Consider the following 27,639-nt stretch of genomic DNA (forward strand, 5'->3'; position numbering starts at 1 on the left):
CAAAACAACAGATTTTCATGACATGCCGGTGATACTAAACGTGACTCTGATTCAACATCAAGTGCCAAGGTATGACATTTATTTTTGTACTTGTGAACTGTGAAATGCACACACGTTTAACTCCAATATTAGCAACCATTTGAGAAAGAGAGCTGTTAATCTCTAAAGTTAATTAATTGACGAAGGTCCAGGGCAGACAGGAACATCCCTGTCTCGGTGAACGTGACTGCAGTGATGACAGCAATGCGCAAATTAGAAATAGCGAGCCAACGGCGTTCTGCAGTGGTTATGCGAAGAACCCAGCCCGCGAGAGGCCACGGCAAGTCTCAGCGGCGTGCACCCTTCTCCCGTCAATCTATTTTACCTGCTTTCTGGTCCGAGTCTTCCCTGTTCTCAACTTGATGTACCTGGCTATCAGCTCATTGCGACCTGCAAAACAGAAACAACGTAGACCGTTGAACATAGATAGGGGATGGATGTTCGGACGCGATCAACATGAGGAAAAGGAAGTAAAGGAGGGAGGCTACTCAATATCTGCAGCGGAGATGTAAGCCGTTTGGTTCAAAGGCTCAATGCCAACATTTGAACTCCACCCCTCTCCTACCTCCACCCCCTTTACTCCTAGAACATATATTACAGGCCCTTCAGCCCACAATGTTGTACTGACCTTTTAAACTACTCCAAGATCAATCTAACCTTTCCCTTCCACATAACCTTCCGGTTTTCTATCTGAGCGTCTCTTAAATGTCCCTGATGTATCTGCCTCAACCACCACCCCTGGCACCCTTCTACCACCACACCTACCTCTCTCAGTGTAAAGAACTTACCTCTGACATCCCCCTATACTTTCATCCAAACACCTTAAAATTTTGCCCCCTTGTATTAGCCATCTCTGCCCGAGGAAAAATGTACTTGCTTGCCACTCGATCTCTGCCTCTTAGCATCTTTTCTTTCTTATATTTGAACTCATCTTCTAAAAACATCAGATGCTGGGAACCACATTCCATTACCCTTCTCCTTATGCCCTTGTACCACCGGCATATTCTCTCTCATACTTTAAAGACTGGTGTTATTTGTCACATCAACATTGACACAAACAGTGAAATGCATCATTTGGCCATCAACCCCAACTCCCCCTCCCTCTGATGACTTTGTCTTTGACCAACACAGATAGGGAGATTTAAAATTCAACTTTCAATTGTCATGTACATCAAAACGCACAGTGAAATTGCATTGTTTGCGCCACTGAGAATGGGCTAGGAAGTGCGTAAATATCACCACGCTTCTGGCGCCAACCTAGCGTGCTTACAACTTACTAGCACTAACCCGCAAGGTACATCTTCTGGGAAGAAACAAACGGGGTCGCAGGGAGTTTAAAGATGGCATTTGAGATGTGCCTAACCAAGGTAGCCTCCTTTCACCCACGCTGTTCAACGTTTTCCTGGAGCAAGTAATGACAGAAGCTCTGGAAGACCATATCAGCACAGTCAGGATCGGAGGACAGATCATTGCCAACCTCAGGTTCCACCGATGACGTTGATGGGATGAATTGGCTTGCCTAGTGAATCATCTGGATAATACGTCTACCAGATCGGGCATGGAGTTCAGCGCAGAGAAAACCAAGCTGATGAGAAACAGTGAGGAGCCATTCACGGCAAAAATCACCGTCAGTGGACAAGAACTAGAGACTGTCAAGTAGTTCAAGTATCTTGGCGTCGTCATCAACCGAGAAGGATCAAAGCCTGAAGTCCTTGCGAGCTCAGTCCAAACAACAGCAACGTTGGCTAAACTAAAACCAATCTGGAGAGACAATAACATCACTCTCAGGTCCAGATTGAAACTCCAGCATGCACCTATGCTCTCCATCTTCTTGTATGCATGTGAATCATGGATTTTGACAGCAAAACTGCAAAAGAAGATTCAGGCAGTAGAAATGAGATGCCTCAGTGCTCCTCAGCATCTCCTATACAGACCATGTCTCAAATGACAGGGCACGAAGAACCATCACCCAACACATGAAACACTACAAAGGTCTACTGTCCTCAGTAAAGAAGAGGAAATTGAGATGCTATGACCATATAACAAGATCAAGTGGACTCTCAAACGCCATTCTTCAGGGACCAGTGCAGGAGAGAAGAGAAACGGGCAGAGTGGACCGGAGAGAGCTTTGCTGCACATCTGTACTGTGCCCCAACGACCCAGGCAGGTTGCGGGATCTGCCTCGTCACACACACAGACGTTTCTGAAATGGAACCGAGAACCACTGACTTCCAACACACAGAAAAACAGTCAGAAGTTACATCTTGCCTTTCTTTATTAAATAAAAAATATTCGCAACAGGCTCATTTAACATCAAATGAAGAAATATGTAGTAGCAATAAGGGGAAACCTCTTCACTCAGAGGGTGGTGGTGAGTGTGAAACAAGCTGCCAGCGTGAATGGTGCACGCAAGCTCAATTTTAACATTTAAGAGAAATTTGAGTAGGTACATAGACAGGAAGGGTATGGAGAGCTATGGTCCGGGTGCAGGTCGAAGAGAGTAGGCAGCTTAAGTGGTTCAGCATGGACTAGATGGGCTGAAGGGCCTGTTTCTGTGCTGCACTTTTCTATGACTCTCTAATAGTGCAATCACTCAAGTCGAGTATGATGTTCTCCTAAGGGGTTGCCTATCGGTGCATCCTCACGATCCAGGATCCACATATTCTGCTGCAATCTGATCAAGGGAAAGTGGTAGCTGTGGTTAGTGGTCGGGGCTTTTGGCTGTTCAGTGTCTCATTTTACAACTGCTGCTCATTCTCTCATGTTCCCGTTAAACAATTCACCTTTCACCCTTAACCCATGACCTCCAGCTGTAATCTCACCCAACCTCATTGGAAAAAACACACAACAAAGTTGCTGGTGAACGCAGCAGGCCAGGCAGCATCTCTAGGAAGAGGTACAGTTGACGTTTCAGGCTGAGACCCTTTGTCAGGACTAACTGAAGAAAGAGTGAGTAACAGATTTGAAAGTTGGAGGGAGAGGGGGAGATCCAAAATGATAGGAGAAGACAGGAGGGCGAGGGATGGAGCCAAGAGCTGGACAGGTGATAGGCAAAAGGGATACGAGAGGATCATGGGACAGGAGGTCCGGGAAGAAAGACAAGGGCGGGGGGGTGGGGGGGACCCAGAGGATGGGCAAGGGGTATATTCAGAGGGACAGAGGGAGAAAAAGGAGAGTGAGAGAAAGAATGTGTGTATAAAAATAAGTAACAGATGGGGTACGAGGGGGAGGTGGGGCATTAGCAGAAGTTAGAGAAGTCCTGCTTGGATTTACCCTATCGATACCGCTTATAATTTTGTATACCTCTATCAAATCTCTCCTCAGCCTTCTATGTTCTAGGGAATAAAGTTCTGACATGTTCAACCTCTCCCTATAACTCAGATTCTCCGGTCCAGGCAACATCCTTGTAAATTTTCTCTGTACTCTTTCAATCTGATTAACATCTTTCCAAAATTTGAATGTAATGTCTTTTTTCAGATGTAATGTTGAATTTCCTCAGGCTGATTCTGATGTTATTTTTGTAGTGCTTCCTTTGCCCACCAGGGGCTCACTTTCCTCCCTTCGACTGGGAGTCAAGGATCTGTTTGGGGAAATGTAACTCCCTTGGGAAATTACAGAGAAATAATTCCTGAAATAGAGTAAGTGGGATGTAGAACTTTTGCTTTAAGACTTCAACTACCTTCTTCCTCTGCTCAAGTATAGGTTTAAATCCCGCACACAAATGCGACGGATCCCCTTTCACACCGCCAACAGACAAGACAAACACATGGCACTGGTGTAACTGTGCGTTACGACTTGACTTCTTGACTGAATGTGTCGACTCTGCGTCGGTGCAGAGAGGTAGATACAGTCTGATGCTTCACCGTTATGGATTAAGATGTTCTTTTACCCTTGGAACCTGCACTGTGTGGCAGCAATGAACACAGGGCTCCTGGGGTTTAAGTGTACATTTTAAAGGAATTACATCAGTCCCTGTCCCTAACAACTCTCAGCATCGTCGAGGCCCCTCCTATCCACTCCACAGTCTCTTTGATCTCCTACCATCAACAGAAGGTGCCACAGTACAAGAACAAAGACTGTTTGGTTGGAACACCCTGCTATCACTCAGCGCATGTTATTTATGACTGTGCCAGTAGCATTATACTGTTGAATATTTAACTATATGTCATATATGCACTTCATGTGAACGTACATCTACAGAATATGTTTAAATTATTTATTAATATTACTGTGTTAATATTATGTTATGTGCTGTGTTTTGCACCTTGGTCCCAAGAGGAACGGTGTTTCATTTAGCTGTATACATGCGCCTGACTGAATGACAATAAACTTGAACCTAAACTTGCTGTTTGCAAAGCAGAACAGTACAGCGAGCTGGGGCTTTCTCTGGTGAGAGGTGAATTGATTAAGGTGTACAAGATGATAAGAGGCATAGACTGAGTGGGAAACTCAGAGACTTTTTCCCAGGGCGGCAATGGTGGACAGCACAGGACATCCTTTTAACGTGAATGGAGGAAATTTTAGGCAAGACATCAGAGGTAAGTTTATTTTTTTTTACACAGAGTGATATGTGCCTGGAATGCACTGGTGGTTGAGGCTAATACAATGGGAATACTTAAAAGACAATTAGACAGGTACATAGACGCAAGAAGAATGGAGGGCCATGGACTATGTAGAAGGGAATGGTTAGATTGATGATAGAGTTGGTACAACATCAAGGGCAGAGTAGCCAGTACAGTTTTACACTGCGCCATGTTCGAAATGTGGGTTCCTCAAGGTTGTTATATTAGGGGGTGGTAGTGGGGGTAAGCTCCCACTATCTACTAATGCTCCCAATGGTGTGTGTTTGAAATAGCCTCTGACAACCAAGTCCAACTCCTGGCCTTCACGTGTGGCTTAGCAACTGAGCCCAGTGGAACCATTTCTACTGACAGGAGAAAAGGTAAAGACAGGTTACTGGCACCGTAAAACCAGTTGCGTTGGGTAGACAAGGCTTGGCAAGGGTGGTTGGCAGCTCACCTAGGAGAAGGAAAACTCTGATCTCAAACCTCCACTGCCTTGCGGCTATACCCGCTCATGGGGAAGGCTTTGGGAGTAAACCCTGAGGAAAAATCTGGAGCTAGAGTCCCTAAGGCAATCCTACATTGAGTTCAACGCTGACTGGCAACCCCCGCAACACAGCCGGTGCCAAACTGGATTAGCCGTTCCTTTGGGTTCATCAGCTGCGAGGAGAGGGGGAGCCTGCTGCATGGACAACAGCTTGCTCTCTATATCGTACTGCCCTGGCTTGTGTATACGATGTAGACAGCTAGCATGCAACGTCCATGGTCAACCCTGACCAATGAGTGCCCCCAAAAGTTCTAAATGTGTAACTCAGTGACACTGAAGAGAGGAATCTCTCAAGAGCCAGGGGAGGGGAAATCTTACAGTGCATATTGTGGACAACCAGCCCCACCCTTGTGATATTAAAGACTGCAAGCATCTTCTACTTGAAATATTGTCCAATCGCTGAAAAACCCTACAACATCTGTGCTCCTCCATATCTGGACCTCTCTTGAGGTATTTCACTGCAGGTTGCTGCTGGCTTGTTGACCACCAAGGGATGAAAGGCTGCAATAACAGTTTGAATTATTACACCTTTCCAACCCTTGCTGGTCCTCGTGTGCAGCTTGAATCCATTGATATCAAGCCAGTGGCAGCCTATGGCTGGTGAATTCAAAAGCACCTTCCAACACACATTAAGTCACACAGTTCCCCAACAGAGATTAGTGTCACTTTCACCTTCCAGCACCACAAAGTTCCCCAACAAAGATTAACGTCACTTTCACCTTCCAACACACACAATTCCCCAGCAGAGATTACCATCACTTTCCTCTTCAAGTTTGCTTAGTTAAGGATAATTTAGGAGATGTTTCCATGAGCCAGGACAGTCAACACTCAACCCAACAGGGAATTCAAGGGGAAACTGTGAGACATAGTATACATAGGAGCAGAATCAAGCCATTCGGCCCATCGAGGTTGCTGCACCATTTATAAATAGCTGATTTATTTTCCCTCTCAACTCATTCTCCTGCCTTCTCCCCATAACCTTTGAAGCCCTGACTAAGCACGGCCATGCAACAGTTCTTCATCTTGCACTGGGTCAGCTGTAGACAAGGCAACCCGGTTTGTCTTCCAGGGAGCAAACACTGGAGAGCAGCACCAGTGGGACAGCCGGCCTGCAGGAGCCATTTCATAGCCCAGTGTGGATTCCAGTGTGCCTAGGCTACCCCTGTTCTCTCCTACATCGCCTCTGGCTCCTCCTCTCCTGGATGGCTGTGATAGGTGATGCTGCGGCACGAGGACCAGCTCCGTACAACAGCGGCTATTCAACTCCCAAGTCTCCAGTCTCCCCAGCTCACTGGACTTGCAGTATTTTGCATTTCCAATGTCCAACAGGGTCTGACAATCACACAAAAAAAAATTAAACATTTGCACCATCTGTTGGACTTGAAGAGGCCACTGCGATCAAGCCCACCCCCATCTTACCGGAAATATGTAATATTTGCAGGCGGCACGAAATCTGGAGGTGTTGTTGACAGTGAAGAAGATGGTTGTAGATTACAGCGGGATCTTGAGCAGTCCGGGCAGTGGCAAGTGGATTTCATACAGACATGTACATGGAAACATTGAAAACGTGTCATTGCATCAATGACCAACACATTCCGAGGGTCTGCTGGGGGCAGCCGCAAATGTAGCCATACTTACGGTGCCAACAAAGCATGCCCACGACTCACTAACCCTAACCCACACATCTTTGGAATGTGGGTGAAACTGGAAGACCCAGAGGAAATCCACGCAGTCACGGGAGGAGCATGCAAACCCCTTACAAAGAGCAGCCGGAATCGAAATCTGATCTTAACAGGTGACGCTGTAAAGTGACTGCACAAACTAATTAGTTACGTCCTGTGGGAGCAAATTCCACATTCTCACTACTTGGAGTCAGGAAGTTTTAGATAGCTCTGGGGCTGCCCTAGAATGAGAGGGTGTCTCATTGAAACCTACTGAATATTAAAAAGCCTAGATCAGGGCCAACCTTTTTCATGTCACGGACGCTTACCATTAACCGAGGGGTCCGTAGACCCCAAGTAGGGAACCCCTGGCCTAGATAGAGAGGATGTGGAGAGGATGTTTCCTATATTACAAGGGTTGATGACCAGAGGGCACAGCCTCAGAATAGAGGGATGTCCATTTAGAACACAGATGAGGAGGAATTTCTTTAGCCAAAGGGTGGTGAATCTGTGAAATTCATTACCACAGACAGCTGTTGAGGTTAAGTCATTGGGTATATTTAAAACGGAGATGGATAGGTTCCTGATTAGTCGGTGCTTCAAAGGTTATGAGGAGAACACAGGAGAATAAGGTTGTAAAGGATAACAAATCAGCCATGATGAAATGGTGGAGCCGGCTTGATGGGCTGAATAGCCTAATTCTGCTCCTATGTTTTATGGGAGTTTCCCTTGAATTTCCCAATGGGAATTTCCTGGTTGGGAAGTACTGACTGACTTGGCTCATTGAAACACCTCCAAATTATCCTTAACTAAATAAAGCTGAAGCTGGAAGTGATGGTAATCTCTGTTGGGGAACTGCGTGTGAGTGTAAGTGTGTGTGTGTGTTGGAAGGTGCTAATATTACTTTGTGACTATGTGTTTTTCTGACTATATATGCTACATGTAACTGTATTACCTGAGCTTTGTACCTTAACCCCGGAGGAACAATGTTTTGGTTTGGCTGCCTTGGTTGAATGACAATTAAACTTGAACTTCATCAAGCCTTCTGTCGAATTATAAAACTGACCAATATACAAAATGTGCTTATATCACAAAGGTTCTTAAAGCTACCTTGTTAGCAATTGCCCCCAAGCAACTGACTCCGTGACAAAGGAAACATGATCTGTTTTCTTTGTCTAAATAATCCTACCAGGTGCCATGCTCCAGGAGTGTGTGGTTACAGACAGAGACAAGTCACACTGAACGTCCATTAATCATAAATTCCATTTCACGTTTGACCCCACCCACTGTGGAACTGCATTCTCTTCACACTTTGTGTGTGTGAGAGGGTCGGTGGGTGGGTGGGAGGGAGAAAGGGGTTTGTTTTGATGATGTTGTGTCTTCCAAAACACTGCAAGAAAACGGAAGGTATGTTCATCGCAAAAAAGAAAGAAAGCACAGAAATGCCAACTGGAAGTGGGCAACGAAATAATCAAACAAAGTGGAAGTTCAATTACTTAGGGAGCATGATAACATCTGACAGTCGGGCTGATGTTGAAATTAGGAGGAGGATTGGGATTGCTAAATACACTCTCTAGCATTTGAGCAAGAATAACATAACAAGATAGAGAAAATCTACAGATGCTGGAAAATGCAAGCAACACACACAAAATGCTGGAGGAACTCAGCAGGCCAGGCAGCATCTCTGGAAGAATAACATAATTTCTACGGGTAGGACACTCAGTGTTGCAGTGACACGTTCATTCCACACTAACATATGGAAGTGAATGCTGGACAATACCAAAGCAAAATTAAGGGACGGCTCTAAGCTGCAGAAAAGTGTTTTTTGAGAAGAACAAAGAAAATACCCTGGAAGGACAGAGTAACAAATGAGCGAGTGTGGCGAAAAGCCGGAAGAAGAAGAGAGTTGATATCATCAATCAGGAAATGGCTGCTGGAATTTCTGGGACAGGTACTGAAGAAAAAGAAGCTGAAACATCTTGCAGTGATGGGAAAAGTTGACAGAAGAGATAGACGTGGTCGACAGCTCATGATGTTTATGAGTTACATCAAGGGACAGACAGGCAAAAGTTTTGAAGAGCTTATTAGAACTCCTCAGGTTAAAGGCAGATGGAAGACCATGATCACCCATGTCATACAACAATGCACATAATACTGATGATGATGATGATACGTCTTTTGGAAAACTAACTTTTCCAAAGGCTCTCTGCTGGAAAGTGCTATAGACTATAAAAACAAAAACTTCACAGCTCTTCCTGCCAGTCAGTTAATCTGATCAACCATTCTAGTTAGCCACCCCTAACCCCTCTATCTACAACCCCCATCACTGCACTGCCCTTGTAAGTACTTTAAACCACCTTTTATAATGCTGTTTACTTTGTTTACATTGTAAATATATGTTGGTATTTATGTATATATGCATATTTCACTCTATATTCATACCTTAACCTCTAATTTTAAGTTTTAAGTAATTTTTTATTATAATTTTAAACGTCGCCTGTTGTTGTAGATAGCGCCAACACATTCCAAATACATGTAGAAGTACATGGTGAATAAAGCTGATCTTTGACCCTTGGTTGTGGTGTTCTGCTGAACACTGCGGGCATGCTATGTTTGTCCCAGGACGATACTGGCGGGCTGCCCCCAGCACATCCTTAGGCTGTATTGGCTGTTAACACAAATGACGCATTTCACCATATGTTTCAATTACATGTGATTAATAAATTAATCTAAATCAAGCAGGTCATAACTAACTTTGGAGAGGTATGAACACAAGAGATTCTGCAGAATCTGGAAATCTATAACAACACACACGAAATGCTGGAGGAACTCAGCAGGTCAGGTAGCAACTATTGAGGGGAATAAGCAGTTAATGTCTTAGAACACAGAACTGCCTTCCCACCATTCCTAGCAGGGTATTCTATACAGCGTAAAAAACTTGCCTCTGACCTCTCCCCGCCCCATACTTCCCTCCAATCACTTTAAAATTATGCCCTCGTGTTAGCCATTCCCATGCAGGGAAAAGTCTCTGGCTGTTCATCCTATCTATGACTCTTATCATCTTGTACACCGATGCTCCAAAGAGATAATCCCTAGCTTGCTTCGCCAGCGAACTCCTTTTCCCTGGGCAAACTCAGCATAATCTGGGGGATGGTTTCTGTGAGCCCTTCTGCTCCATTTGCCAAAAGTGAGATTTCCTGGTGGCCAACCTCTTTAATTCCTATCTCTATTCTTGTTCCGACATGTCAGTCCACGGCCTCTTATTTTGCCTTGATGAGTCTACTCTCAAAGTGGGAGAGCGACACCTCATATTCCATCTACATAGCCTCCAGCCAGATGGCAGTTAAATCAATTTCTCCCTCCAGTAAAAAAAATACCCTCCCCCTTGCCTCTTCTTCTCACCTGTCCATCACCTCCCCGGTGCCCCTCCTCCTTCCCTTTCTCCCACGGTCCACTCTCCTCTCTTGTAAGATTTCTTCCCCAGCCTTTACCTTTCCACCAGCTCTGCCTATCACCTTCTAGGTTGTCCTCCTTCCCCTCCCCCAAAACTTTTTTTTATTCCTTTCCAGTCCTGATGAAGAGTCTTGGCCCAAAACATCGATTGTTTATTCATTTCCATAAATGCTACCTGACCTGCTGAGTTCCTCCAGCATTTTGTGTGTGTTGCTCTGGGTTTCCAGCATCTGCAGAATCTCTTGTGCCAATGGTTAAAACAAGAGGGGATAATTTTAAGGTGATTGAGAGAAAGCATAGGAGAGATGTCAGAGGTAAGTCTTTAGTACAGAAATTGGTGAGGGTATGGACTGTGCTACCAGGAATGGTGTTAGAGGCAGATACATTAAGGATATTTAAGAAACTCTTAGATAGTCACATGGTGAAAGAAAAATGGAGAGCTATGTGGGAGGGAAGGGTTAGATTAATCTTAGAGCAGGTTAAAGGGTCAGCATAACATTGTGGGCTGAATAGCCTGTACTGTGATGTTCTATGTTGCATGCATTAGCTCTTGTCACAACCTAGTCATGTTTAAATCACACCTGAAGTCCATTTTTCAAAAGGAAAATCAACTTTAAATTAAAATCGATGACTTTTAATTTTAAATTTTAATTGTAAGGTTGGTGACCGCAATGTTATTGACTGTATACAAGCTTCAATTAAAAAGGATGCTTCTCGACAAAGTGAACTGCAAGATTAAAAGAACACGGATCTGAACACGGCTGTCATAACCTTTGCTCAGTCCAAAGTGCTTTCCGGACAAATCTAAGTCTATAACCATTGTGTGCTATTGGAAAAGCAATCTGTATGCAGAATATTTCCTTAACACCACAAAATAATGAGTAGATCACATGATTTTAAGCGACAGACTGAGGGATCGGAATTAGGCAGGAAAGAACTTTGGTACTGAAACTGTACTGCAGCAATCAGGAAGGCTCTACAGTAGGTAGTCAAAACGGCCCAAAGCATCACTGGCAGCAGCCTACCCAGCATCTAGGACATATATACAGAAAGGTGCTGGAAAAGGGCCAGTAACATCATGACGGATCCCACCCACCTCGCTCATGGACTGTTTGTCCCACTCCCATCAGGGAGGAGGCTACGTGGCATCCACACCAGGACCACCAGACTCAAAAACAGTTCCTTTCCCCAAGCAGTAAGGTTGATCAACACCTCCACCCACTAACCCACCTGTCCACACCCCCAAACCCCACTACTTTTATCATCCTCTGTCACCACTCCTGTACCTAGTGTCACTTTAAGGACATACAATCAATCTATGTTTATAGGTTATCTTTCGTGTTTATATTTATTGCGTTTTTTTATTATTGTGCTCGTTATCTTATTGGGGATTTCTGTGCTGCATCAGATCCAGAGTAACAATTATTTTGTTCTCCTCAAAACTCGTGCACTGGAAATGACATTAAACAATCTTGGAACTTGAATGGGTTATTTTTGTGTTCAGTAGACAGAACCAGACAGTTGTAAAGGTTTCTTGGTTCAACTTGTTATGGTGACACTTGCGGGCTGCCCCCAGCACATCCATGGACTGTGTTGGTTGTTGACACAAATTTCACTGTTTCAATGTACCTGTGACAAATAAGGATAATCATATCAGAGTCAAAGATTATTTATCCATAGGTGGTTGCGCAGTAAATTTAAGAGCTTGAAACATGGGAGGACTCTGAGGTAACTTGTTTCAGCTAGCATACTCGTTAATTCAAATAATGAAAGTTAAAGAATAGTTTTATTTGTCACATGCACATTGAAACATCAAAACATACAGAGAAATGCTCCAATTTTGTCAACAACCATCACAGTCCAAGGATGTACTGGAGGCAGCCTGCACGTGTCTCCATGTCTTCAGCACCAACGCAGCATGTCCACAACTTACTAACCCTAACCTGTACACCTTTGGAGTGTGGGAGGAAACTGGAGCACCCGGAGGAAACCCATGTGGTCATGGGAAGAACGTACAAACTCCTTACAGACATCGGCCTGCCTGTGTTTAACAATTCAATTACTATCCCATGGACATGGTGTCCAAACTGAGAATTATTTGCCTTTTCTTTTAAACATTTGCAAATGGAAGAAAACTGCACATACATCACACAAACTAAAATATTAACACAAATAAGTTAGTAAAATATAATTCAAAATGCATGTTAAGTGTGAAATGGCTACCTCTCTCCTGTGGACTGGTACTTACCATGGCATCGCATAGAGAGCAATCCCTATGGAAGGCGGGGTGGGGAAGGGAGGGTAGGTTGACTGATGTACTTAACAGTAGGATAAATAAAGTTTTTATGCATTTATTGGGAGATTAACAAGTAATAACAGAGAGCTGCGATGCAATCCATTAGTACTCCCCTTTAACCTTTGCCCCATCCAAACTTTATGAGCAGTAATTGTGGAAGAATTGATGCAGACGGATGTCTCAACAACAAGACAAAGGGGACAAAGTCTGTCCACTGCCATCCAAAGTTCAAAGTTCAAAGCAAGTTTATTAACAATTGAGTACATAGGTCACCACATATAACCCTGAGATTCTTTTTCCTGTGGGCACACTCAGCAAATCTATAGAATAGTAACTGTAAACAGGATCAATGAAAGATCAACCAGAGTGCAGAAGACAGCAATCTCTGCAAATGCAAATACAAATAAATAGCAATAAATAATGAGAACATGAAATAACAGATAAAGAGCCCTTCAAATGAGACCATCAGCTGTGGGAACATCACAATAGATGAGTATAGTTATCCCCTTTTGTTTAAGAGCCTGGTGGTTGAAGGATAGTAACTGTTTTTGAACTAGGTAAAGCGAACATGAGGCTCTTGTGCCTTTTACTTGATGGCAGCAGTGAGAAAAGAGCAAGGCCTGGGTAGTCAGGACCTTTGATGATGGATGCTGCTTTTCTACAATAGTGTTTGAGATGTGCTCAAAGGGGAATCAATTCAATCTGTCACATTAATAAGCATTTTTAAAACCTCCCCTTCACCTCTCAATGAGATGAGATGGATGCTCTAACTTAAAACCAATTCCACAATAGCTCTTAAAAAGTAGATAAAAACTAGAATCAAAATTTAAAGGTGGAAATTACAACGAGAAAATACCGGCCAGAATGTGCCAGAATGTGTGGCTTCCCCCAGTACATCCTTGGGCTGTGTTGGTTGTTAACACAAATGCAACCTTTCATCGTATATTTTGACGTTCGTTCATTATGTGTCGTGTCATGTGATGTGGGTGATCACGGTCTTTCCATGACCATGATTTTTTCGGCAAATTTTTCTACAGAGTGGTTTGCTACTGCCTTCTTCTGGGCAGTGTCTTTACAAGACAGGTGACCCCAATACTCTTCGGAGATTGTCTGCCAGTCATCAGTGGTCACATAACCAGGACTGTGATATGCACCAGCTACTCAAATGACCATCCGCCACCTGCCCCCATGGCTTCATGTGACCCTGATTGGGGGACTAAGCAAAGGGAAGGAGCGCCTGACACCTTCTTTGGTAGAGACATATCTCCACCCCGCCACCCGTGATAAATAAATCTGAATCTGCAGCGTTCTGGATGACATCTAATTAACAGAGATTATAGCAAGTACAACTAGTAAGAATAGAAATGGTGAGATCAATCCCTGAGAAGGCGGGAGGAGAAGATGGCAGCGCGACGCAGCTCACAGTGGCCACTCCGGTGGTGATGTCTGTTATCTGTCAAGTAGGGTGCCACGCACAATCCTCATCTGATGGAGACGGACGTGTGAGAACGGAGGAACATCTGGTGAAACTTCCAAAATGCCTGCTTTGCTGCTGCTGCTACTGTGTGGTCCAGAATCTCCGGAGGAGAAGGCCCCGAATCCTCAGCTTTGCTTGTTGCTCGGCGGCCGGCCGGGGTCAAAGCACTCAGCAGAGGATGGTGCCCGGAGAGGCTGTATCGGAGGGGCTGGTCGAAGGCTCAAAGTTTTCAGACTGACTCAGAGTCCGCTGTGGTCGGGTGCTTCCAATGGTGCTGCATCGGCGAGTTGGCGGCGCTTGGAGGTTCATGGCAGGGAGAGTTTCTCCCTTCTACCGTCTGGGTAAGATGATGAGTCTATCGGGACTCTGAGACTTTTTTTTACCGTGCCCATGGTCTGCTCTTTATCAAATTACAGTATTGCTTTGCACTGTTGTAACTATATGTTATAATTATGTGGTTTTGTTAGTTTTAGTCTTGGTTTGTCCTGTGTTTTCTTGTGATATCATTCTGGAGGAACGTTGTATCATTTTTAATGCATGCATTTCTAAATGACAACAAACGAAGACTGAGTGTCCTTATAATCTAATCTAATGTAAGTACCATTTCCTAAAGACCAGTAACATCATGAAGGATCCCACCCAGTCTGCTCATGGACTGTTTGTCCCACTCCTATCAGGAAGGAGACTATGTAGCATCCACACCAGGACCACCAGAGCCAAAAACAGCTACTTTTCCCAAGCAGTAAGGCTGATCAATACCTCCACCCACTAACCCACCCCTCCACACCCCCAACCACCACTACTTTATCATTTCCTGTCAGTCACCTTTAGTAAAGGCACTCCTGTGCCTAGCGTCACTTTATGGACAAACATACAATCAACGTATATAAACTACCTAACGTACCTTAGGCAACACACACAAAATGCTGGAGAAACTCAACAGGTCAGGCAGTATCTATGGAGAGGAATGAACAGTCAGTGTTTTGTTTCTTTACCTCCATAGAAGCTGCCTGACTGCTGAGTTCCTCCAGCATTTTGTGTGTGTTGCTCTGGATTTCCAGCACCTACAGTATCTCATGTTTATGTATTTTATTGTGTTCTTTAACTTTAGTGGGTTTTTTGTGCCGCTTGGATCCGGAATAACAATCATTTTGTTTTCCTTTACACTTTTGTACTGGAAATGACATTAAACGATTTTGAATCTTGAATCTATTTGCTTAAAAGAAAGTAAAGAAAGTACACCTTTCCCAATTCCCACTGTACTCAGCCACATTCGCACCTCTCAGCCAAGGCAGCTAACTAACATGGAACTTAGCTCAGAGGCTGGAAGTGTTTGAACGGATGTAGTACAGTGCAAGCACAATTTATGACGCTCATTGTAATTCTTTTCCCCTCTGAAACAAGAATAGAGCTTTCCTTTTCAATCATTAATAATTCATTGTCAAAGCTTCTATAAAAAATACTCGCACTGGCAGGTGTCTGTGAAGTGGAGCAGAGGGAGTGAGGAGAGGTATACTGTTGGTGGGGGGAGGGGAAGGGTTGGTCAGTGCCCACTACGCGAAGCGCAGTGGAACAGCATGGTCTGGTCCAAAAGCAAACAGCATCTGCGGTGGGGGGTGGGGGCTGATGGCTGGTGTTCGATCCCAGCGTGCCTGCATTGTAATCTCTACCAGAGGCGCCTTGGCATCTTCAGTAAAGCACAATGTGCACACACCACCAGAATAAAGGCGTGCAGCCTAGCAGATCAAAGGCTAGAAATGGCCAGCTGCAAGAACCGCTCGCTCCTGAATAATTCATTCTTTTCAAAAGCTTCTTTAAAAACTCAGCAGGACTTGGAACTCATTCTCCGCTACCCACACCTCCAGCCTTTCCTCCGTCCCTCTCAGCACTGGGCTGTGTTAAACTTTAAAAAGAACATAGATCATCGAACATTGCAACACTATACAGGCCCTTCAGCCCACAATGTTGTGCCAACCCTTTAATCTACTCTGAGATCAATCTAACCATTCTCTCCCACATAGTCCTCAGTTTTTTTTAATCATCCGTGTGCCTAGTCTCTTAAAGATTCCTAATGTATCGACCTCCATTACCAGGCCTGCATTACACACACACACACCACCCTTTTTTTACACCACTCTGTATATTAAAAAATCTGACATCCCCTCCTATACTTTCCTCCAATCACCTTTAAATTATGCCCTCTTGTATTAGCTATTTCCATAATCGGAAAAAAGGTCTCTGGCTATCCACTCGATCTATGCCTCTTATCAACTTATACACCTCTATCAAGTCATCTCTCATCCTCCTTCACTCCAAAACAGAAAAGCCCGAGCTGCTCACCTGTGAGACCATATACCTCGACCCATCGATTCTGCTCTGCCATTCCATCATGGCTGATTTATTATCCCTCTCAACCCCATTCTCCTGCCTTCTCCCCGTAACCTTTGACACCCTGATTAATCAAGAATCTATCACCCTCTGTCTTAAACATACCTAGTAACTTGCTCTGCACATCCCTCTGTGACAAAGAGCTTCATAGATTCTACCTCCAGAAGACAGGCTCTCTAATCCAGGCAGCATCCTGGGCACCCGCCTCTGCACCCTCATTTCACATGATGGGATGGAATCCATTCGGTCCATCGTATCCGTGACAACTCTTTTGAAAGAATTACCCAATCAATTCCTAGTCTAGTCTGTGTTTTCTCAAATAAACTCAGTTTAGCCTTCAAAGTTGGTTCTTAATGTCCTCAATCACATAACCCACTGCATCATGAACAATGCTTTCATTTCTCCTGCTCCTCTAAACAATTAACTGTGTCCTTGCTACCAGAAAAAACAATTTAATTATAAGGCAATTATGAGGGGTATAGATAGGGTAAATGCAAGCAGGGTTTTTCCACTGAGGGTGTGAGAGACTACAACTAGAGGTCATGGGTTAAGGGTGTAAGGTGAAATGTTTAAATGGAAACATCGCCACTCAAGAGGGTGGTGAGAATGTGGAACGAACTGCCAGTGGAAGTGATGGATGAGGGTTGATGTCAACATTGATGAGAATTTTTGGACAGGTAAATGGATGGGAGGGCCATGGTGGGGAAGCAGGTCAGTGGGACTAGGCAGATTAACGGTTCGGCAAGGACCAGATGGGCTGAAGGCCTATTTCTGTGTTCTAGTGTTCCATGACTCTATAAGGCAGAGGCCACTTTGCCCTTTATTCCTGCCCCACCACTTGATAAGATCATGGATGATTTTCTAACTTTCATACCTTTTCTCTGCACATCAAAGTCATGCATTAGGGAAACAGGCCCTTCAGCCCAGAGTCATTGCTGGTCATCGAGCTTTCATTTACAACATAGAATAGTACAGGCCCTTGGGCCCACAAAGTTGTGCCAACATTTTCACCTTTTCTAATACCAGTCTAACCCTTTGCTGTTACGTACCCCTCCATTTCTCTTTCATTCATGTGCCAATGTGGTGACTGTCCGCTGTGTCCAATGATGACAGGAAACCTACGTGGGAGAGATTTTAAAGTGGAAAAGCCATTGCATTGGGGGTAGTTCCACTCTCTTGACCTCATAAGTCCGGATCCAGTCGTATGAACAAGCATCACAAATTGGGGTCTTCCCTGGTTGTAATGGAGGACTATGATGTCTTCTGTGCCTTGGTTCCTTAAGGTTGTTACTGTTGTGAGTGGTAGCAGAGACAAGCTCCCAGTATCGATCAAATGCTCCCAATGGCGTGCAATTCAAATAAACCTCTGGCGACCAAGCCCAGCTCCTGGCCCTCATGTGTGGTTTAGCTACTAAGCCCGGCAGAACCATATCTACCAACAGGAGAAGGGACAAAGCTGGGCTACTGGCACCTTGGAACTAGTCATTTTGGGCAGGTGGGGCTCAATAGCAATGTTTGGCAGCTCATCTAGGAGAAGGAAAACTCTGACCTCAAACCTCCACAGCCTTGCAGCTATACCCACTCATAGGGACGGCTTCGGAAGTAAACCCCAAGAGTAAAATCTGGAGCTGGAGTCCCTAAGGCAGTCCTACATTGAGTTCAACGCTGACTGGCAACTCCTGCAACGCTACTGTACCAAACTGTATCGCTCTCTGCCGTTCCTTTGGATTCGTCAGCTGTGTAGAGAAGGGGAGTCTGCTACATGGGCAACAGCTTCCTCTCCATATTGTACTATCCTGGCTTGTGCATCAACTTCAATGTAGGGAACCAGGACACAACATCTATGGTCAACCCTGAACAATGGACGACCTTGGCTTGGCCTTCACAGATTGTTCAAAGTTCTCCTGTCCAAGTCTGAAGCTCATAATTTCAAGTCCCAATCCAGGGAATCGAACGTGAAAATCCTGGCACCAGTGTGAGAGTGAGGTGCTGCCCGAGCTTTGCAACTGCCATCTGCTGCATAAGACAACAAAAGCAGGCAACATCAGGTGGATGTGAAAGAACCCATGGTGAGATTTCCAAAGTGGTGCAGAGGAACTTTCCCTGGTCTTTGTCTCAAACTGCTCTAGCTTGCATATAGACTTCAATGTAGACAACAAGGACACAACATCTAACGGAAGGCCTTGGTGTGGCCTTCATACATTGGTGAAAGCTCTCTTGTCCTCTAGTGCAGATGGACTTTCTCTGGTCTTTGTCTGCTGTTTACCCCACAGGTTTCATTAGTAGAAGAAATTTGTTTGTTCATGAGCCCCACTGGTGGTTCTGAGAACTTGCCGATTGTAGCTAGCCTGCATTACAACCGTGACTTTCTCGTGAAGTCAGAGACAGAGATAAATCAAGGAAGAATTGACTAGAACTAGAAGTCATGTGTTAAAGGTGAAATGTTTAAGGGGAACAAGAAACGGAACTTTTTCACTCAGAGGGTGGTGAGGGCATGGAATGAGCTACCAGTGAAAGTGGTAAATGCAGGTTCCATTTCAACATTTAAGAGAAGTTTGGATAGGTACATGGGTGGCAGGGGTATGGAGGGCTGTGATCCGGGTGCAGGTCAATGGGACTAGGCAGATTAATAGTTCAGCATGTACTAGATGGGCCAAAGGGCCTGTTTCTCAGTTGCACTGTCCTATGACTCTATGTGCAAAAAAAAGAGCAAAAAAAGTGAGTAACACACAAATTGGCATATAGGAAGGAGATTGAAAACCTGGCAGAATGGGGCCACAACAACAACCTCTTACAATGTCAGCAAGACCAAGAAGCTGCTTATTGACTTCAGGAGGAGGATACCAGAGGTTCATGAGCCAGTCCTCATCGGGGGATCAGAGGTGGAGAGGGTCAGCAACTTTAAACTCCTTGGTGTTAATATTTCGAAGGACCGGTCCTGGGCCCAGCACTTAAGTGCAATTATGAAGAAAGCATGGCAGCGACTCGATTTCTTTAGATGATTGCGAAAATTCAGCATGACCTCTAAAACTTTGACAAACTTCTATGGTGACATAAATGTACTTTGAAAATAAATTTACTTTCAACTTTGAACTTTGAAATGCTGGAGGGACGTAGCATATCAGGCAGCATCTGGAGAATCTCTTGTGTTCATGGGTTCATTGTCCATTCAGAAATCTGACGGCAGAGGGGAAGAAGATGTTTCTGAAATGCTTCAGGCTCCTGTACCTCCTCCCTGACAATAGTGAAAGCAGCTTATCGAATGCTACGGCCTGTGATGCACCTGTGTGTATAACAACAAATGAACTTGACTTTGACTGTAAAAACGTCTTTCAGGCATTCCCTGCACTCGGCCTGGCCCATGGACAACTCCACATTTGGATGAACACCTTGAACTCAATGACCATTCTCACAAAACTCTGTGCAATAATGGCTGCAGGAATTCAGCAGCTTCAATCTTTGTTAATGGAAAGCAGCTGTAACTGAGGATTCTTCCCAGCTTGGGTAAAAGCCAGAGAGGGAAAAATAAGGAGCACATTAAGAATGTGACATCAGGAACGGGTCACAACAAAACCCAGAGTCTGCTCAACTATTCAATAAGATCATGGTTAAAGCTGTTTCTGATTCCATTTTCTCATCTGATACCTCCTTCCTTCAATTCTCTTACTACTGGAGAATTCAGCCTTGAGTATACAATGTATTTGACAAACCCTGCTAACTTGATTCTTTCCTGCAACCTCTATAGAAATCACATTTATACACAAGGCACAAAACGTTATTCACATTGCTTTCAGCAGGAGAAAATTACTACTTGCCTACTGTGCCACTAATTGAAGTCAGATTAACATGCAAAAAGTTATCCCACAGAGTTCCTGTTCTACGTGGAAGGTGAAGGTATCACCTTTCACTAGTGTTATCTTGGGGTCGGAGTGGTGGTTGAGACACAGTCAGGAGGCCTATTCCTGAGGAGCCAATTTACTCCTGATCTCTTTAGCAAGCTGGAACGTTCATTAATGCCATCTTTCTGCAGGTACGACGAAGTTCAAGATGAACCACGGTGACCAAACGAGTGATTTACATTTCCACGATATTTCACAGCCAATGTAGTATTAATTTCTCAAACGTAGATACTGTTGCAATGCAGGAATATCTATAGTTAATTTGTGCACAAAGGTGACAAAATAATAATTTTTTTTATTTAGAGATACATGTAACAAGCCTTTCTAGCCCAACGACTGCACTACCCAGCTGTCCACTCACTATTTAACACGGGACAGTTTACAAAGACCAATTAACCATCCGATCGGTACATCATTGGACCGTTGGAGGAAACAGGAGCACCTGGAGGAAACCCATGTGCTCAGGCGGAGAACATACAACCTCCTTACAGATGGGGTCAGAACTGAACTCCAAACTTTGATGCAATACTCAAATCTTTTTATTTAAAGAACTCGAGGTTCTGCAGATTCTGGAAAATCCAGAGCAACACTCACACATACAAAGTGCTGGTGGAACTCAGCAAGACAAGCAGCATCTATGGAGAGGAATAAACTGGTGACTTTTCAAGCCAAGACTCTTCATCGGGATTGGCAAGGAAGAGGGAAGAAAGTAGAATAAGGTGGGGGTGGGGGGGGGGGGAATACAAGCTGGTAAGTGATAGGTGAGACCAGGTGAGGGGGGAAATGTGTGGGTGGGAGAAGAGGGATGAAGTGAGAGACTAGACGCGATAAATGAACCTCCCTTTTACTTCACACTGCCTCGGGAAAGCAGCCAACACAAGCAAGAAATGCCTCCCACCCCAGTCATTTCCTCTTCTTCTCCCCCTCCCCATCAAACAGCACATACCACCCAGCTCAAAGACAGCTTCTACCCCACTGTTAACAGATTGTTGAACAAACCTCTTGCATGAGAAAAAAGAACTGTCAATCACCCAATCTACCTGATCATGAGCCTTGCACCTTATTGTCTGCTGGCACTTTCTCTGTAACTGTAACACATCTGTTCTCTATCTGCTTTGTATTCTGTGTTGTGTGCTTATTACGGTAACTAGTCACACATGTGGGGTGGTAAAGGCAAAGGGAATAAGCCTCGTATCTGCGCTTTATTCTGTGTAGTATGCAGCTGGGGGACCGACGGATGTCGTATCTTTTGGTTGACGGCTCAATTACACTTAGCTTACACTTGGGTATGCTTAAGTTTCATCAGTTCAATATTGTATGTTTGCTAATTGCTAATAAAGGATCGAATACATATCTCAGGCTTTTGGATCAGTCATTATTGGAGCTGAGGACACGTCGTACAAATATAATAAATCCGTGGGGGTTGCCAGCAGCTACATTTTGATTTGGTTAGAAGTGGCCACTACATACAGATCAGGCCCTACAACCTACAATGTTATGCTAAACCATTTAAGCTAAATACTGTATTTCATTATATGCGGCAGCAACAAACCAATTGCATTTTCAACTCCCTCAGTGTGAACAAGTGCCCTAATTTGCCTCTTGCAGCCTGATGTTTAATTGGATTGTTGAAAAAGTCAGAATCAGGTTTATTATCACTGGCATGTGACATGAAATTTGTTAACTTAGCAGCAGCAGTTCAATGCAATGCATAATCTAGCAGAGAGAGAAAAAAATAATAAATAAAACAATAATAAACAAGTAAATCAATTACGTATATTAAATAGATTTTTTTAAATGTGCAAAAACAGAAATACTGTATATTAAAAAAAGTGAGGTAGTGTCCTAAGATTCGATGTCCATTTAGGAATCCGATGAGAGAGGGGAAGAATCTGTTCCTGAATCGCTGAGTGTGTGCCTTCTGGCTTCTGTATCTCCTGCCTGATGGTAACAACGAGAAAAGTGCATGCCCTGGGTGCTGGAGGTCCTTAATAATGGATGCTGCCTTTCTGAGACACCGCTCCCTGAAGATGTCCTGGGTACTTTGTAGGCTAGTGCCCAAGATGGAGCTGACTAGATTTACAACCTTCTGCAGCTTCTTTCGGTCCTGTGCAGTAGCCCCTCCATACCAGACAGTGACGCAGCCTGTCAGAATGCTCTCCATGGTACAACTATAGAAGCTTTTGAGTGTATTTGTTGACATGCCAAATCTCTTCAAACTCCTAATAAAGTATAGATGCTGTCTTGCCTTCTTTATAACTACATTGATATGTTGGGACCAGGTTAGATCCTCAGAGATCTTGACACCCAGGAACTTGAAACTGCTCACTCTCTCCGCTTCTGATCCCTCTATGAGGATTGGTATGTGTTCCTACATCTTACCCTTCCTGAAGTCTACAATCAGCTCTTTCGTCTTACTGACGTTGAGTGCCAGGTTGTTGCTGTGACACCACTCCACTAGTTGGCATCTCTCACTCCTGTACGCCCTCTCGTCACCACCTGAGATTCTACCAACAATGGTTGTATCGTCAGCAAATTTGTAGATGGTATTTGAATATTTCCTAGCTACACAGCCATGTGTATACAGAGAGTACAGCAGTGGGTTAAGCACACACCCAAGTAACCAATTCATACACAGTATGCTCTTGCTAACAATGTGATTATTGATTTTAGTGACGTCGATTACGGAATGACAAGTCAAAATGATAACTCCTCAGCTGATTCATTTCCTCAAACCAGAATCCAAGATCTTTAGAATCAAGATTCAAGATTGTTTAAAGTTATTTCCAGTACACAAGTGTAAAGGCGAACGAAATAATTGTTACTCCAGGTCCGATGCAGCACAAAAAAACACAATAAGATAAGGAACACAATAATAAAAAAAACAGAATAAATATGTAAGATAGTTTATATACATAGATTGATTGTATGTCCATAAAGTGATGCTCGGCACAGGAGTGTCTGTATACAAGGTGACTCTGACAGGAAATGATAAAGTAGTGGTGGTTGGGGATGTGGAGGGGTGGGTTAGTGGGTGGAGGTGTTGATCAGTCTTACTGCTTGGGGAAAGTAACTGTGGTGGTCTTGGTGTGGATAATACATAGCCTCCTCGCTGATGGGAGTGGGACAAACAGTCCACGAGCAGGGGGGGGTGGGATCCTTTATGATGTTACTGGCCCTTTTCCAGCACCTTTCTGTACATATGTCCTTGATGTTGGGTAGGCTGGTGCCGGTGATGCGTTGAGCTGCTTTCACTACCCGGTGTAGAGCTTTCCTGTGCGCGACAGTGCAGTTTCTGTGCCACGTAGGATACGCTACCGTGCATCTGTAGAATGTCAGGAATACAGGCAAGCAAAGTCCAGTTCTCTTCGGCCTCCTTACAGAGTGGTGATGTATGGTGAGCTTCCATGATATGACAGTACCCTACACTTCATCACTAAAGAATAAAGCTGTCATCAACCACCATTTCTATTCTCAACACGTTGTTGTTAAGGTTTCTATTTGCAGAGTTAAGAGATTCAAATCAAGTCAAGCTTAATGTCATTTAACTCTATACAGGTTTCCCCCGCTATCCAAAGGTAGAGCGTTCCCATGAAACTGTTTGTAAGCCAAAATGGCGTAAAGCGAATAAGCAATTACCATTAATTTTTATGGAAAAAATTTCTGAGCGTTCCCAGACCCAAAAAACTAACCTACCAAATCATACCAAGTAGCACATAAAACTTAAAATAACACTAACACATAGTAAAAGCAGGATAAATATGATAAATACACAGCCTATATAAAGTAGAAATACTTTCCTGCAATCATTGCAGCACTGTCCACCATAGCGAAAATCTTACGCAAGCGCTCTTGGCGGAAGCACTCTCTCCAGTAACCTTTAAGCTATGAAGCTGCCGTCGCCTCGAAAACTGATCAAACCACCCATGACTACCTTTGAATTCCGCTTTCGCAAAAATGTCTTTCATTTATATTGGAAAAATTTTTGCGTGTTCCCAGACCCAAAAAATAACCTACCAAATCATACCACATAAAAATACACAGCCTATATAAAGTAGAAACAATGTATGTACAGTGTAGTTTCACTTACCGGAATTGGGAAGACAGCGAGCACACTGATGATGGTGTGTTCGGCTGAGGTTGCGGTGGTGGGAGGTACAGAAGACTGGTCACTATATCTGCCTGCCTCGATGTCGAAGGTCGAAGTTCATCGTCTGCTGTGGATGATGTGGAAGGCTTGAAAAATGACAGTATGCTTGGACTGCTAGGCTCGCGCATTTTTCTATCATACAGTTCTTTGTAAGCACTCAAACCATCCTGCAAATATGCCCTAAACCGACGTGCCCTTTCAAAATTAAAGTCATACTTTTCTGCAATCATTGCAGCGCTGTCAATCACAACGAAAATCTCATGCAAGTGCTTCACGTTTAGTTCCTGGACGACTTCACTTTTGGGCCGTTCGCTACTGCGTTCGGTTTTGATTCGTATCCTTTCCTCTTGCAACTGCATCAGCTCTTCATCTGTCAGTTCTTGGTCATGGGATGCCAAAACCTCTTCAACATCATCCTCGTCAACTTCAGAACCAGCCGTAGCACTCTCTCCGGTAAACGTTAAACTATGAAGCTGCTCTCGCCTCCGAAACCGATCAAACTACCCATGACTACCTTTAAATTCCACTTTCACAACACTTTTATCACCATCGTCCAGTGCTTTCTGTTTCAGCTTATTAAAAAGGCTGACTGATTTCTCCTTAAGTATAAGATAACTTAACGGAACACCACGCTTTGTACACCCATCAATCCACTCAAGCAATAGACTTTCCATTTTATCCATTACTGAATGCCGACTAAAAGAGGCCACTTTGCTATGAGCATAACCAATAGTAACATCAGCAGCTTTCAAGATTCTTTCTCTCTGCGTGTAAATAGTGCGAATGGTGGACGCAGGCAAGCTCAACGCATGGACAATGTCCTTACTTCGTTGACCACGATCAAAACGCTTAATTACGTCCAGTTTTACGCCAAGCGTAACACCCTTACGAGCTCTCTTAGGCTTTTCCGATACCTTAGAACTCATATTGCTAACGGATGCACAAAATAAATCGAGATAAAGCACAGATGCTCACAGACACGAGTTTAAGCTATGGTGGCTAGAATGCAGTTCCAGGGGAGGAGCTTGGCTGCTCGGGGCGCACGCTGCCTTTTTTCGTAAAAGCGAAAACACTCTTCGGTTAGCGAAAACAGGTAACTAATGTAGGTCTTTCGTAACAGAGCTGTCGTAAAGCGAACGTTCGGAAAATGGGGGCCACCAGTACATGTAAACTTTCAAATGAGACGTTTCTCCGGGCCAGGGTGTAAAGCACACATAACACACAATAACTTGGGAAAGACCATAAGACCATAAGACCATAAGACAAAGGAGCAGAAGTAGGCCATTCAGCCCATCGAGTCTGCTCCGCCATTTTATCATGAGCTGATCCATTTTCTCCTATTTAGTCCCACTCCCCTGCCTTCTCACCATAACCTTTGATGCTCTGGCTACTCAGATACCTATCAATCTCTGCCTTAAATACACCCAATGACTTGGCCTCCACTGCTGCCCGTGGCAACAAATTCCATAGATTCACCACCCTCTGACTAAAAAAATTTCTTTGCATTTCTGTTCTGAAAGGGCGCCCTTCAATCCTTAAGTCATGCCCTCTCGTACTAGACTCCCCCATCATGGGAAACAACTTTGCCACATCCACTCTGTCCATGCCTTTTAACATTCGAAATGTTTCTATGAGGTCTCCCCTCATTCTTCTAAACTCCAAGGAATACAGTCCAAGAGCGGACAAACGTTCCTCATATGTTAACCCACTCATTCCTGGAATCATTCTGGTGAATCTTCTCTGTACCCTCTCCAACGTCAGCACATCCTTTCTTAAATAAGGAGACCAAAACTGCCCACAGTACTCCAAGTGAGGTCTCACCAGTGCCTTATAGAGCCTCAACATCACATCCCTGCTCCTATACTCTATTCCTCTAGAAATGAATGCCAACATTGCATTCGCCTTCTTCACTACTGACTCAATCTGGAGGTTAACCTTAAGGGTATCCTGTATGAGGACTCCCAAGTCCCGTTGCATCTCAGAACTTTGAATTCTTTCCCCATTTAAATAGTAGTCTGCCCATTTATTTTTTCTGCCAAAGTGCATAACCATACACTTTCCAACATTGTACTTCATTTGCCACTTCTCTGCCCATTCTTCTAATCTATCTAAGTCTCTCTGCAGACTCTGAATTTCCTCAGCACTACCGGCCCCTCCACCTATCTTCGTATCGTCAGCAAACATAGCCACAAAGCAATCTATTCCATAATCCAAATCATTGATATACAATGTAAAAAGAAGCGGCCCCAACACTGATCCCTGTGGAACACCACTGGTAACTGGCAGCCAACCAGAATAGGATCCCTTTATTCCCACTCTCTGTTTCCTGCCAATCAGCCAACGCTCTATCCACGTATGTAACTCTCCCGTTATTCCATGGACTCTTATCTTGTTAAGTAGCCTCATGTGTGGCACCTTGTCAAAGGCCTTCTGAAAATCCAAATATACAACATCCACTACATCTCCCTTGTCTAGCCTACTGGTAATTTCCTCAAAAAATTGTAATAGGTTTGTCAGGCAGGATTTTCCTCTAAGGAATCCATGCTGAGTTCTGCCTATCTTGTCATATGCCTCCAGGTACTCTGTAACCTCATCCTTGACAATCGACTCCAACAACTCCCCAACCACAGATGTCAAGCTAACAGGTCTATAATTTCCTTTTTGCTTCCTTGCCCCCTTCTTAAATAGCGGAGTGACATTTGCAATCTTCCAGTCCTCCGGAACCATGCCAGAATCTATCGACTTTTGAAAGATCATCGCTAATGCCTCCGCAATCTCCACAGCTACTTCCTTCAGAACACGAGGGTGCATTCCATCTGGTCCAGGAGATTTATCTTCCTTTAGCCTATTCAGCTTCCTGAGTAATTTCTCTGTCATAATTGTGACTGCGCACACTTTTCTTCCCTGCCACCCTTGAGTGTCCGGTATACTGCTGTCTTCCTCAGTGAAGACTGATGCAAAATACTCGTTCAGTTCCTCCGCCATCTCCTCATCTCCCATTACAATTTCTCCAGCATCATTTTCTATTGGTCCGATATCTACTCTCACCTGTCTTTTACTCTTTATATACTTGAAAAAGCTTTTAGTATCCTCTTCGATATTATTTGCTAGCTTCCTTTCATAGTTAATCTTTTCTCTCTTAATGACCTTCTTGGTTTCCATTTGTA

General features: G+C 44.1%; 1 protein-coding gene across 7 annotated transcripts in view; it reads right to left on the reverse strand.

Moving 5' to 3' along the window:
* Positions 1–27,639, reverse strand: part of LOC140205316 (transcriptional enhancer factor TEF-1) — a 318,184-nt gene that overhangs the window by 73,541 nt on the left and 217,004 nt on the right. For all 7 annotated transcript variants that reach the window (XM_072272872.1, XM_072272877.1, XM_072272876.1 and 4 more), the window contains exon 4: positions 365–429. In XM_072272872.1, the coding sequence (XP_072128973.1) occupies positions 365–429 (65 nt within the window). The remainder of the gene's footprint in view (positions 1–364; positions 430–27,639) is intronic.

The sequence above is a fragment of the Mobula birostris genome, chromosome 11 (assembly GCF_030028105.1).
Source record: "Mobula birostris isolate sMobBir1 chromosome 11, sMobBir1.hap1, whole genome shotgun sequence".
NCBI lineage: Eukaryota > Metazoa > Chordata > Chondrichthyes > Myliobatiformes > Myliobatidae > Mobula > Mobula birostris.